The sequence below is a fragment of the Balaenoptera musculus genome, chromosome 4, assembly GCF_009873245.2.
Source record: "Balaenoptera musculus isolate JJ_BM4_2016_0621 chromosome 4, mBalMus1.pri.v3, whole genome shotgun sequence".
NCBI lineage: Eukaryota > Metazoa > Chordata > Mammalia > Artiodactyla > Balaenopteridae > Balaenoptera > Balaenoptera musculus.
Genome location: NC_045788.1, coordinates 57,545,079 through 57,558,638, shown reverse-complemented (window position 1 = coordinate 57,558,638; position 13,560 = coordinate 57,545,079). Strand labels below are relative to the sequence as shown.

The 13,560-nt window shown below is 41.9% G+C and overlaps 1 protein-coding gene and 1 non-coding gene across 4 annotated transcripts in view; one reads left to right on the top strand and one right to left on the bottom strand.

Annotated features, from left to right (window-relative positions):
• Positions 1-13,560, bottom strand: part of USP13 (ubiquitin specific peptidase 13) — a 120,055-nt gene that overhangs the window by 93,032 nt on the left and 13,463 nt on the right. For all 3 annotated transcript variants that reach the window (XM_036851569.1, XM_036851571.1, XM_036851570.1), the window contains exon 2: positions 2,414-2,539. In XM_036851569.1, coding sequence (XP_036707464.1) covers positions 2,414-2,539 — 126 coding nt within the window. The remainder of the gene's footprint in view (positions 1-2,413; positions 2,540-13,560) is intronic.
• LOC118895070 lies at positions 6,715-6,891 on the top strand. The gene has a single exon (XR_005019845.1). It is a non-coding gene; the product is annotated as a small nucleolar RNA SNORA81 (small nucleolar RNA).

Genomic DNA, 13,560 nt, shown 5'->3' with positions numbered 1-13,560 from the left:
ATATTTATGAAGCACCTACTATGTGCTGGGCACTACTGAGTGCTGAGGACACAGAGGTGAACAAAACAGACCAGACTCCCTGCCCTCACGGAGCTTAGACAATGATATAGACTAGAGATCAGTCTACAAATTCAATGTGATCGCTATCAAAATCTCAACAGGATTTTTTTTAACTAGATGAACTGATTCCAAAATCCATATAGAAAAATAAACATCCAAATCCAGGAAATTTCTAGGAAAAAAATGAACATGGAAAAAGTGCTTGCACTCCTAGATATCAAGACTTGAGGCACCAACACAGAGACAGACAAATAAGAGCAACAAAACAGAACTGAGAACCCCCAAGCAGACCCAAGTGTGAATGGCAAGTTAAAATATTTGTTTTAAATGTCACTATAAATCATCAGAAAAGGTTGCACTCCTCCAGTAATAGTGGGACAACTGGTCATCAATATGGGGGGGAAGAAGCAGATTCCCACACTTCACGCAATTATAAAAATAGATTATAGGGACTTCCCTGGTGGCGCAGTGGTGAAGAATCCGCCTGCCAGTGCAGGGGACACGGGTTCGAGCCCTGGTCCGGAAGATTCCACATGCCGCGGAGCAACTAAGCCCGTGCGCCACAACTACTGAGCCTGTGCTCTAGAGCCCATGAGCCACAACTACTGAGCCTGTGCTCTAGAGCCCATGAGCCACAACTACTGAGCCCACGTGCCACAACTACTGAAGCCCATGCGCCTAGAGCCCGTGCTCTGCAACAAGAGAAGCCACTGTAATGAGAAGCCTGCACACCACAACGAAGAGCTGCTCCCACTCACCGCAACTAGAGAAAGCCCACACGCAGCAACGAAGACACAACGCAGCCAAAAATAAATAAAATAAATAAATTTATTTAAAAAAAAAAAAGATTATAGATGAATTAAAGACCTAAAATGTTAAAACATTAAAACATTCACAGTCTCTCTCTTTCTCTCCCTCTCTCTCTCTCTCACACACACACACACACACACACACACACACACACTTCTTTAAAAAAAAGTATTAGAAGAAATATCTTTATGACCTTGAGTTGGGAAACAATTTCTTAGACAAGCTACAAAAAGCACAACTCATAAAAGGTTAATAAATCTGAATAGATGAAAATTCAAAACTTCTGTTCTACAATATAATTCATAAATGAAGTAAAAAGACAAGCCACAGACCACAAGAAAATTTTGTACATAACACAAATTTTTGGTATCCAGAATGTAAAAAGAACTAATCAAACTTTTAAGAAAAAGATAAACCCATGGAGAAATAGGCCAAAAATATAATATGCAAGTCAGAGAAAAGAAAAGGAAACTGGCTAATAAAGGGATGAAAAGACCTGCAACCCTCACAGGAGGAAATGCCGAATATTTAGATGCCACTTTACAACCCTTCTATTGGCAAAAATCAGAAGTCTGACCAAGCATTGGTGAGGGTGCGGGGAAACACTCATAATCATGGCAGATTGGAGTGTACACTGGTGCGACCACTCCAGGGAGGGATTTAGCAATAACCAGTAAAAATGAAGGTAAGCATACCCATGAGCCAACACTGCCACTTCTAGATACATTTCTGAAAGAATTCTTGCACGTGTTCCCCCAAGAGAAACGTATAAAATTGTTAATTGGTACATAGTTTGTAGAAACAAAAAAAAAAAAAAAAGGAAACAATCTAAATGTTTTCATCAATGGGAGAACAGAATAATAAATGACCAGGTACTCATAAGATGGAACACCAAACAACTATTGAAATGAATTAAGTACATCCAGATGCATCGAAACATGGATAGATTCTGTTGAAGGGGATAGCTCTAGGCAGAATTAGAGGTAGCAGTATGATAATATTTACCTATATCTTTAAAACACATAAAGTCATACTATATATTGTTCATGCATACCCACAACTAAATAAAATATAATGACAGGCATAGGAATGAGAAACAGCAAATTCACAACAGAGGTTACTTCTGCAGACGGAGGAGACCAAAAGGGACTTGAACTTTTAGGAAAGCTCTTTCTCTCACTAAAAAAAAAAAAAAAATCTGAAGCAAAAATATCCAAATATTTTTTTTTATTTCTGATTTTTCTATCCATGAGTGTTTCTGGCATTATTTTCTGTACTTTTTGACTTGATTTTTTTTTCCATCAGCAACCCATGTCTTTCTTAACAACTCCGATCAGAGGCTTAGAGGAAGAGAAACATAAAACTGGTTAAGTTAAGGTTTGGGAAGTCTATGAATTTCTGCCAACAGTGCTAGTTTTGTTTCCTATCATCCAAGAGAATGAGAAGTTATGTGGGCATAGTAAAATCTCCATGTGATGAACCCCACTAAAACAACGTTACGGGGAAGATGTCAAGGCCAGTTCTCCCAAAGTGTGCACCTCACCTCACGCACGTGTCTCTTCAGGTACATGTAGACACTCTGTCCAGTTTTTCGAAAATGTCTTTCCACATGCTCCCTTCCAAAGGCCAAAAATGTATTCATGCATACATAGAGTCCACCTTCAGAATTCTAGAAGAAAGAGATAGGTTACATTAGTCAAGTAGTCTAGACACAGAAAAAGGGAAGGGGAAGGAAGGCAAACGATGACAAACAATGAACACAAAGCCTGGCAAAAGGCCACCTGGCCATCATAGTCATCTCCAGTGACCTCCGAGGGCTCACAGTCACCCAGAGGCAGCTCCCGCCACAACCCTGGGTTCCCGGTGCTCCCAGACAGCTGAGCACGGTCTCACAGGCACGGAGATCCTCAGAGGCCTTGGGAAATAAACATGCCTGCCTGACTCTCCAAACTGGGGTTAGGGACAATCACGGATAGAAGAATGTTGGCAACTGATCCAACGACCGTCACTTCATAAACTAATGTTATTTTTTTATTTTATTGAGGTATAGTCGAGTTACAATGTTGTGTTAATTTCTGCTGTACAGCAAAGTGGTTCAGGGCTTCCCTGGTGGCGCAGTGGTTAAGAATCCGCCTGCCAACGCAAGGGACATGGGTTCAAGCCCTGGTCCGGGGAGATCCCACATGCTGCAGAGCAACTAAGCCGGTGCACCACAACTACTGAGCCTGCGATCTAGAGCCCGCAAGCCACAGCTACTGAAGCCTGCGTGTCACAACTACTGAAGCCTGCGTGCCACAACTACTGCAGCCCACGCGCCTAGAGCCCATGCTCCTCAACAAGAGAAGCCACTGCAATGAGAAGCCCATGCACTACGAAGAGCAGCCCCCGCTCCGCAACTAAAGAAAGCCCGCACGCAGCAACGAAGACCCAATGCAGCCAAAAATAAATAAATAAATAAATAATTTATTTTTTTTAAAAGTGATTCAGTTATACATATATATATTCTTTTTCACATTCTTCTCCATTATGATTTATCATGATATTGATTATAGTTCCTTGTGCTATACAGTAGGACCTTGTTGTCTATCCATCCTATATATAATAGTTTGTATCTGCTAATCCCAAATTCCCAATCCTTCCCTCCCCCAACCCCTCTCCCTTGGCAACCACAAGTCTGTTCTCTATGCAACGACCATCAGTTCAATGGTTCATCATCGTTCTTCTTCACTGGTCACTGCAAGTCTCCAGAACATACAGTCTTTCTATCCTTTTAGTAGGACAGGATGCTTCAAAGATATTGTTCCCTTCCTTTGGTGATGCATGATATTTGATGGTACCCATTAATAAATGATAACAATTCAATAAATAAATAATAACGTAATAAGTAAATAATAAAGGATGGAGTCCTCAAATTATTAATGCCTGATATGTGCCAGGTGCTTTGCACATATTATTTCTAATCCCAACAATACTGTAAGCTGCTTAGTATTACTTCTATTTTATAGTTTAAAAAAAAACTAAGGATAAGTCACTTGCCCAAGTTCACACAACTTGTAAGTGTCAGAGTTAAACTTGAATCTATTTCTCTTTTATCCCTCTCTGCCATACTTCAAATATTATTTAGTTATAGACATATTGCTACAATGAACAGAAAAGGATATTGTTCACATTTAAAATACTTGAGGGTTCCCTGGTGGCGCAGTGGTTGAGAATCTGCCTGCCAATGCAGGGGACACGGGTTCGAGCCCTGGTCTGGGAAGATCCCACGTGCCGCGGAGCAACTAGGCCCGTGAGCCACAATTACTGAGCCTGCGCGTCTGGAGCCTGTGCTCCGCAACAAGAGAGGCCGCGATAGTGAGAGGCCCGTGCACCGCGATTAAGAGTGGCCCCCGCTTGCCGCAACTGGAGAAAGCCCTCGCACAGAAACGAAGACCCAACACAGCCATAAATAAATTAATTAATTAATTAAAAAAAATAATAAAATAAAATAAAATACTTGATTTTCAGGACTTCCCAGGCGGTCCAGTGGGAAGTCCAAGACTTCGCGTTTACACCGCAGGGGGCCCGGGTTCCATCCCCAGTCTCCCTGGTCGGGGAACTAAGATCCCGCAAGCCCCAAGACATGGCCTAAATAAGTAAATAAGATACTTTTCTATCCCAATTTCATCTCTCCTTTTCTCTCACTTTGCTTAATGTGCTTCTCCATAAACTTAGCCTATACAGTTAGCCATCCTTTCCTCAGTGGAAATGGATTTTTATTATGATCCTATTAGTCTCACCCCTCCAAATAATTCTTTAAAAAACAAAAAATTTAAATACCTGTTAGAATTTGCCAACAAACACCTACCAAAATTCCTTACAATGAATTTTAGTAGAGCACAAATTACAATATCAAAAACAGACACTGATGCTCATTACAAATATATGAAAAATAATTTTTAAAGTTCCAATAACTCAAGATTGTTTATTTTTTAAAATTTCAAATAAAATTTTCCAACATCGTATCTATGGTTTATAAGCCAGACACAAAGGAGCCTTGTCACAACAAGAACATTATAACAGGGGCTTCCCTGGTGGCGCAGTGGTTAAGAATCCGCCTGCCAATGCAGGGGACACGGGTTCGAGCCCTGGTCCGGGAAGATCCCACATGCCGCAGAGCAACTAAGCCCATGCGCCACGACTACTGAAGCCCACGCACCTAGAGCCTGTGCTCTGCAACAAGAGGAGCCACCGCAATGAGAAGCCCGCGCACCACAACGAAGAGTAGCCCCCACTCGCCGCAACTAGAGAAAGCCCACGCGCAGCAACAAAGACCCAATGCAGCCAAAAAAAATGACATCACTAGAATAAAATTAGAAAAGTTCTTCAACTAGGGGCAACACATTACATTCACCTGATCAACAGATTAGATAAATATTTTCAAAAGATTTTTTAAATAAACATATTCTTTTGCATAGTCATAATCCTTAAGAAAAAAAATATTGCATCATTATAATGGTCAGCTATTCATTAAGCCCATTAAATTGAGCATCCCATAGTGAGATTTAAATAAAAAAAGAACAACACTTCCATTCTCTTCCAACAAAATGTAATTCGATCAAAAAGAATTCAAACCAGAAGATATAATGGGGGAAATATAAGATCTGCAAGCAGAGGTCCTAAACTGCCACTACTTAGCTCTGTTGCCTAAACAGGTTGTCAGATAGTCTCTGAGCTTCAGTATTTTCCTCAATAAACATGGCTTTAGCAATAATTCCCACTTCACAAGGTTTCGTGAAGTTCAAAGGTGATGAAACACCCTCCATGCTATAAATTATTACATAAATATCGATAATTATTTATTACGAGCTAAAAGGTCTGTGTGCTACATGTATCTCCTATTATCACAATTATTTTATAATTGGGGGGAAGGGCAGAAGGAAGAAAAAAGTGAGCCTGACAGCCACACAGGCTGGCGATAACAAATATTAATCTGTCAGAAAATGTAGCAGGCAACTAGTGGGAGAAGCAAGAAATTAGCAAGCAGTAGAAGAAAAACGTTCAAGCATAGCATTTTTCTGAAGAAAAATACAGAATAGCTATATGATGCGAGAGTATATAATCTCTAAAATAACCATACAATCTTTGCTAATTTCATTGCCAAGAATTTTTTACTTATTAGGGAATTTGATAAAAAATTTAATATGCCAAACATTCAATCTCAAATCTCTGGAGTCACTTGATACTGTCACAAAGTCCATAATCAAAGAAAAAAATGCTTTGGCACTCATAGATGACCCCACATCGCGAAGGATTCTATTACAAACATCCAAGGGCATCTTCCATCCCACATATGGGCTGGCCTCTGAAACAGCAATATGCCCCTCTCTAGAGGCTCTGAGATGGAAGCACTGCCCTGGGGACTTCCCAGAAGTTCTAAAAATTCAAGACACAATGAGACAGAAAAACCCTTTAAAAGCTACCCCAGATAGAACAAAACACCCCAGTCTAATGATCTACACTTCCTTCCCTCTTGCCTCATTATTGTCTAAATATTGGTCCTATAAGACACTTTCTTTCACATACAAAATCAATACTCCATGCCATGTGCTCTGAGTGGCTTCTCTCACTAACAATGACAAGTCTGTGCTGACACATCTCAACCAGATTCCTTTGTGACCAAAGCACAGAGACTGGTTTATAGCCTGGGATCAGAGCTAAGCTAATTGACTCTTAAGAGTTTTCAAATCCTCACCCTCATCCTCTCATAGACCACCCACACCCCCACTAAGACCACTGCCCCAGAAAGCACTATAAAGCACTTGCCTTCATGTGGCCAATAGTGCAGCCAAGAAATCAGGGAGGACCTTCTTGTATAAGTACTGCTAAGACTGCAGAAACCAAGGATCACATCTTGGTTTTTGTAATAATGCTAGCAGAGTACACACAGGAAAAGTAACTGCACTAGATGGTAAAGACGGGGATGGACCACCTCTTTCTTAATATCCAGTGTCTTTTGTCTTAAGATTTGGTGTGATATGTCTTTAGAAAAAAATAAAAATTTTAAAAATGTTTTAAAAAAAGAAACCAGGCAGGTTAGAGAACCGTACAAATTGACAGGGAAATGTAGCTCAAAGAATAAGAGGGCAGAATATAAACTAATACATTTTTCAAGTAATAGTGGTAGAGTGTTTACTAAAATAGATTACAATAAAATTCTCATATATTGGTCTAATTTTTTAACAAACGGTAGCATAAGAATGGAGATTCCAAAAATATATTCATTCTATGATAATTGCTTAATATACGTCAAACCACAAGATACACAAAAATAAGGGGGGCGGGTAGAAATCACTAATAAAAGGTACTGGGAGAGTTACACAGCAGTATAGAAGAAAATTAATCTAGATCCACATCTTACACCAAACACTATAACGAGGTCCAGATAGATCCAGGAGAAAAGCATCTAAAAAACTAGAAAAAAGAGCAGAATAGCATATTTATCCTACTTGTGAAGGGGAAGATAATTTCTGGCCAAGAAAATACATAATATCAAAAGAGATGGAGTAGTTGAGTATAAAAATGTAAACACTAAAGAACAAGTTTTGCATTACAAAATATAAGGAAACAAACAGAAAACCAACAATAACAGAATGGGGAAAGATGTAAAGTATAATGAAGAAAAGCTTATATCCAAACCATGTAAAAAGTGATAAAATTATTGATACAAGATGTCAACATTCAGGTTCAACTTGGTAAGAGCTCACTGTTGTTTTTTTAAAGATTGTTTAGTTTTAACTGTAAGAAAATACTAAAATCAAATCATCATCACTACCTCCTGAAGTAAGCAATTAAAACAATCTTGAGGCAATTATTCACCTACTAAACTAGCAAAAAGTATTAATATTACACAGCCTGAAGCCACGGAGAAAACCTGTATATCTACTCCCACAATATAAATCGGTTCTACCCTTCTAGAGAGCAATAAAACTGTGACCTTTGACACAGTATTTCTCCTTTGAGTATGACCTCAGGAACCCAACAGTAAGAGAGAGGAAAAAAAACTAATTTGTACAAAAATATTCACAGATGAACTATTTATAATAGGAAAAAGTAGCAATGGCCCCAAATAGAGGAACTAAGAACTTGAGACATATAAACATAACAAATACTGTAACATTATTTAAAATGACAAATGTATGAATTGTGTGTAACTGCATATGGAAAATATGTATAGAATTGTGTATAATGTACATACAAAAAAAATGTTCATGGAAAAAGAACACATACTGATGACAAGGAAGAATAGGGAGAGGGGAAGGGAGGCTGTACGCTGACAAAAACCTGAAATGAAACTGGAACAGATCAACGGTTTTATATTTATTTAAGTTCTTGACTTGGGGGTCCTCAGCCTCGCCTCCCACTACCTTTGTGCTTGGTCTAGAGTGGTGTTTCTCATACTACTGTCGTGAAGGACCAGGTTGTTTCGTTTTGTTTTGTATTTTGTTTTGCTTCTATTCATTAAGGAAAGATACATGGTCCTGGTGGTCCCACTGCACGTGGCTAGTTCTCAGCTCCAGCTAGGTGTGAACTTAATGTGTAAGCACCGCAAAACCCAAATGGGTCTACATCCTGTTCAAACAAACTAATCCACTGCTGATGCACTTGGATGTGGCTTCAATGTCAAGTTGCTATAGAAATTTCTAAGCACCTACTCTCAATGTTTGTGCTTATCTCATGGCACCAGTCAGCTGACCACACTTCAAGTAGCCCTGGTCTAGAGCTAGGTGAATTGCCCAGTTCTGAGAGTCTCACTGTCAGGGAAGCATCTCTTCAAGGACCCCCAGGGACACCAGGCCAGGCCTCAAGCCTTCAGAGCAGCCCATGTCAAAACCAGCTGCACATGTCACCGCCTGCACATCTGCAGACACTGCCCAGGTCCCACACCCATCTGTCGACCTGCCAGCCTCTGCCCGTGACCGATTCCCACATCCCTCTGCTCGTCCCCCTGTGCTGATGGTCCTTAACACCAAACCCACTTTCATTTCACAACTGTTAGCATCTTGTTCATTGAAATCTGCAGCTGTGAGAAACCCAAGCTTCCTTCATTCAGAAGCTGAGCCATGCATTCATTTGCTCCTTGAGGGCAGGAAAATTGTATCACATTCATTACTGAATTGCAAAAACAGTACCTGAACAGTGCAGAGCAGGACTGGACAAACATGGAAGAGCAAGTTTTGTGTAGTTATCTGTCATTTAGTTACACAGTTTAGTCTCTCTCTCTCAAACCGGTCCTCAGTGCCCTCCCAATCTGGATTTAAAATACATTGCGCAGCACAGGCTCGATTTAAACTCTTTGGCATAACTAAACAATAGGAATCATCAAAAGAGAACCGATGGCCGGGCATAGAAAAACAGACTGAGGCACCAGCAGGAATACTCACTTTTCAGGTTTGTTTGGCTAAAATCATGCTCTTAGCAACATGGACACCAGAAACGCACTGTCCCAGCTCTCCTGCCTTCCATAACCAAGCCAGCCTCACATGGTTCTTCAAGACAGCAATGCTATCTCCACAACCCCTTCCCACCATGGACCCTATCTGGCTCCTACTTCCAGAGGCCACCCAGCCCAGAATGACCAGTGTGTGCTTCTCTGCATGGTCTTAGCTAAAGAAGATTCTAATTATCATTCACATGATGCAAGACTTGATTTAGAAACCTGAAATTACAAGGAAGTCAAGAAATACCACCCAGGGCTTCTCCAAGGCTCCATAACAATTCCCTCTGTCAACTTCTCCCACCCCGCGATCAATCCCTAAAAGAGAAGAGCAGCATTAGAAGCCCATGCATTGTTTAAACCCAGTCTTCAATGCATTTCAATACAGATACAAGAGATACAGAGCCATTCACTTATTACTTTATGTTGGATGATCCTGCATGCTATTCAGAAGTAACATTAAGGACAAAGTCACCTTGTTTTACACTGCTTGCTATTTAAAAGAATATTAAAACACTGGCGAATATAAAGGTCAAGGTTACAACATGTTTCAGAGGAGCAAGTGAACAGTCATTTTAAATAAAAATACACCACACTGTCAATCAGTAGGTGTTTGAAGAACTTTGTTTACGACAGTGTGTTCTTGGAGACCAGCCTCCGCTGGAAGACAGGAAGGGAGAGGGAGCCTGTGTGAGCCGCGCACTCAGGAAACAGCATCCTGCGTAACCCTTGTTTGCATAACATCAGAACAGTGTGGAAAACAAGCGGTCACTGCCTCAAAGAGAAACATGATGCAGGTAGATGTAGTCACAACAAATCCACGACACACACACACCCGTACACAAAAGGGGAGACAAAAGGGACAAGAACGCAGTATTTCCTAGAACATTGATTATTTAAAAAAAAAAAAAAAAGGAGAGAAAAGAAATGAACTAAAATAACTGCTTATAATAGTGAAAAGAACTAACCCCCATGCTCAAGAACAGATTTGCTTAGTAATTTACGGTACATCCATGAAACATAACACTTTTTCAGCCATTTAAAATTGACTTGGGATGAGTATTTACTAATAGGAAAAACTGTACATAGTATTTTTGAGTGAAAAAAGCAAGTAACAAAAGAGTGTGTACGATGTAATATACATAACATGTACACGCTCCACGGCACATGATGTCATAACAGCTTCGGGAAATAAGGTGTGATTTTTTTTTTTTCCTTCACATAGTCTTTTGGCATTTTCTAATTTTTCTTTAGGAACATGGATTCACTTTTTAATAATAAAAACAATAACATTTTTCTTAACTGAATGTATTTAGAATCCAAAAATATATGTGGAATAGAACAGGCAGTCATTCAAATGTTTCCTTTTCTTAAACCAAGCTTTCCTTAGGCTTTCACAACTTCACAGCTTTAAGGGTCTGGATATTACCGCTACTCCAAGTAAAAGTGTGGTTTGAAATAACTAAGAGATTATCTCGAAATGAGTAGCTAAGGAAACGTGGGAACACACAAGTAAAAAAGAGGTGATTAGGAAGGCAGACAAGAACGTGATTACAACTGAGAAAAATGAAGCTAATCAAGGACACTGTACCCCAGTCGGATGCCATCCAGGTTTACAGGCGGGGGTGGTCTGTGCGGAGTCTGGAAAAGAAGCTATGAGAGAGAATAAGGCTGTGATGTCTTCTCCGGGGGCAAGAGAAGGGGGGCGGGGGGATGTGGGGCAGGAAGTTTATTCAGCAGAGAGAGACACAAGCAAGCTTGGTGCCCTGATAACATTTACATCCTAGCAAGGAGAGACAGAAAATAAACAGAAAGAGACATAAAAGATAATTTCCGGCAGAGATAAGAGTGATAGAGGAGCCTGAGGGTGCAGACCAGGGAGTTGGGGTCTTGATACAGCGTGATGGGGGTGGAGCATGGGGTGCTCTCCGGGAGGGCGAGATCTCAGGATGAGGGACCAGGCAAGCAAAGTGGAAAGAGAACCCTCTCTAGATGAAAAAGCACGTACAAAAGCCACAACTCCAGGAAAAGCTTGGCTATGTCCTCAAAAGACAGAAAGAAACTCAGGGTGCTGGAGTCGAGGGAGAGGGAGGAGAGGTCTGCAGAAGCAGGAGAAGAGCAGGATGCAAAACCACTGGACGGTTCCCAGATGAGAAGTGCCACAATCTGATCTACATTTTTAAAGATCATTCTGGGACTTCCCTGGTGGCGCAGTGGTTAAGAATCCGCCTGTCAGTGCAGGCGACACGGGTTAGAGCCCTGGTCCGGAAAGATCCCACATGCCGTGGAGCAACTAAGCCCGTGCGCCACAACTACTGAGCCTGAGCTCTAGAGCCCACAAGCCAGAACTACTGAAGCCCGTGTGCCTAGAGTCCGTGCTCCGCAACAAGAGAAGCCACCGCAATGAGAAGCCCGCGCACCACAACGAAGAGTAGCCTCCGCTCGCCCCAACTAGAGAAAAGCCTGCATGCAGTAACGAAGACCCAATGCAGCCAAAAATAAATAAATAAATAAATTTATTTAAAAAAAAAAAAAAAAGAAGATCACTCTGGCAACAGGGAGAGAATTATGGGGAGAGGATCCAGAGACTACATGGTTCCAAGGCTACTGTAAAGTCTAGACCCACGCTGCCCAATACAGTAGCCACTAGGCATATGTGAATATTTCAATCTAAATTAATTTAAATTAGGTTAAATAAAAAATTCAGTTTCTTGATCGCACTGGCCACATTTCAAGAGCGCAGTACACAGTCACATGTGGCTAGGGATACCATACTGGGCAGCGCAGATATGGAACAATTCCATCATCCCAGAAAGTCCTTTAGACAGCCCTGTCTAAACAAGGCAAGATGGCACCTTAGCCTCTGGGGGAGGCAGAGGAGGGAGCGGGGGCTGGGTGCTCGCAGCAGAGATGGGGAGACTGGGGTAGATTCAGGCTATAACTTTAGGGTACAGCCCATAAGCATAGAAGACAGAATAGCTGTAGAAGTGTGTGGGAAACGGCAGAATCGAGGTCAACCCCTAACTGCTTTGATTCATTACTTCATAAGACTGCCCACCTCTCTCTGCTTGACTCTTGCTTTCATCAAGCAAGCATCTGCCTATTAATCCAGCCTCTTGGATACTTCCATATCTGAACGGTACATATGAATATTCCAATGACCGGAGCACAGATTCTCCAGTACAATCTGGCTTCTAGAGCAAAACAAACAGACCACAGTCTTAAAATACAAAAATTAAGTACACGCAGATGGGAAGCAAATGTGCAGTCAGAAAGTAAAACGGGGACATCCCTGGTGGTCCAGTGGTTGGGACTCCATGCTCCCGATGCAGGGGGCCCGGGTTCGACCCCTGGTTGGGGAACTAGATCCCACATGCATGCCGCAAGTAAGAGTCCGCAGGCCACAACTGAGAAGTCTGCATGCCGCAACTAAAGATCCCACATGCACAACGAAGATCCCACGTGCTGCAGCTGGGACCCAGCGCAGCCAAAATAAATAATAAGTAATAAAAATAAATAAATCAAATTAAATTTTAAAAAAAGAAGAAAGTAAAACAAAGTTCCAGATCAAGTGCAGCAAGCACACAACCCACAGAAAGGGGAAATGTGATAGAGAAAAAGCACTATCAAAAGATAGGCTGCGGGCTTCCCTGCTGGCGCAGTGGTTGAGGGTCTGCCTGCCAATGCAGGGGACACGGGTTCGAGCCCTGGTCTGGGAGGATCCCACATGCCGCGGAGCAGCTGGGCCTGTGAGCCACAATTACTGAGCCCGCGCGTCTGGAGCCTGTGCTCCGCAACAAGAGAGGCCGCGGTAGTGAGAGGCCCGCGCACCGCGATGAAGAGTGGCCCCCACTTGCCACAACTAGAGAAAGCCCTCGCACAGAAACGAAGACCCAACACAGCCAAAAATAAATAAATAAACAAATAAATTTATAAAAAAAAAAAAAAATAGGCTGGGGGACTTCCCTGGTGGCGCAGTGGTTAAGAAGCCGCCTGCCGATACAGGGGACACGGGTTCAAGCCCTGGTCCAGGAAGATCCCACAGGCCGCAGAGCAACTAAGCCTGTGCGCCACAACTACTGAGCCTGCATGCCACAACTACTGAAGCCCACGCGCCTAGAGCCCGTGCTCTGCAACAAGAGAAGTCACCGCAATGAGAAGTCCGTGCACCGCAACAGAGTGGCCCCCACTCGCTGCAACTAGAGAAAGCCCAC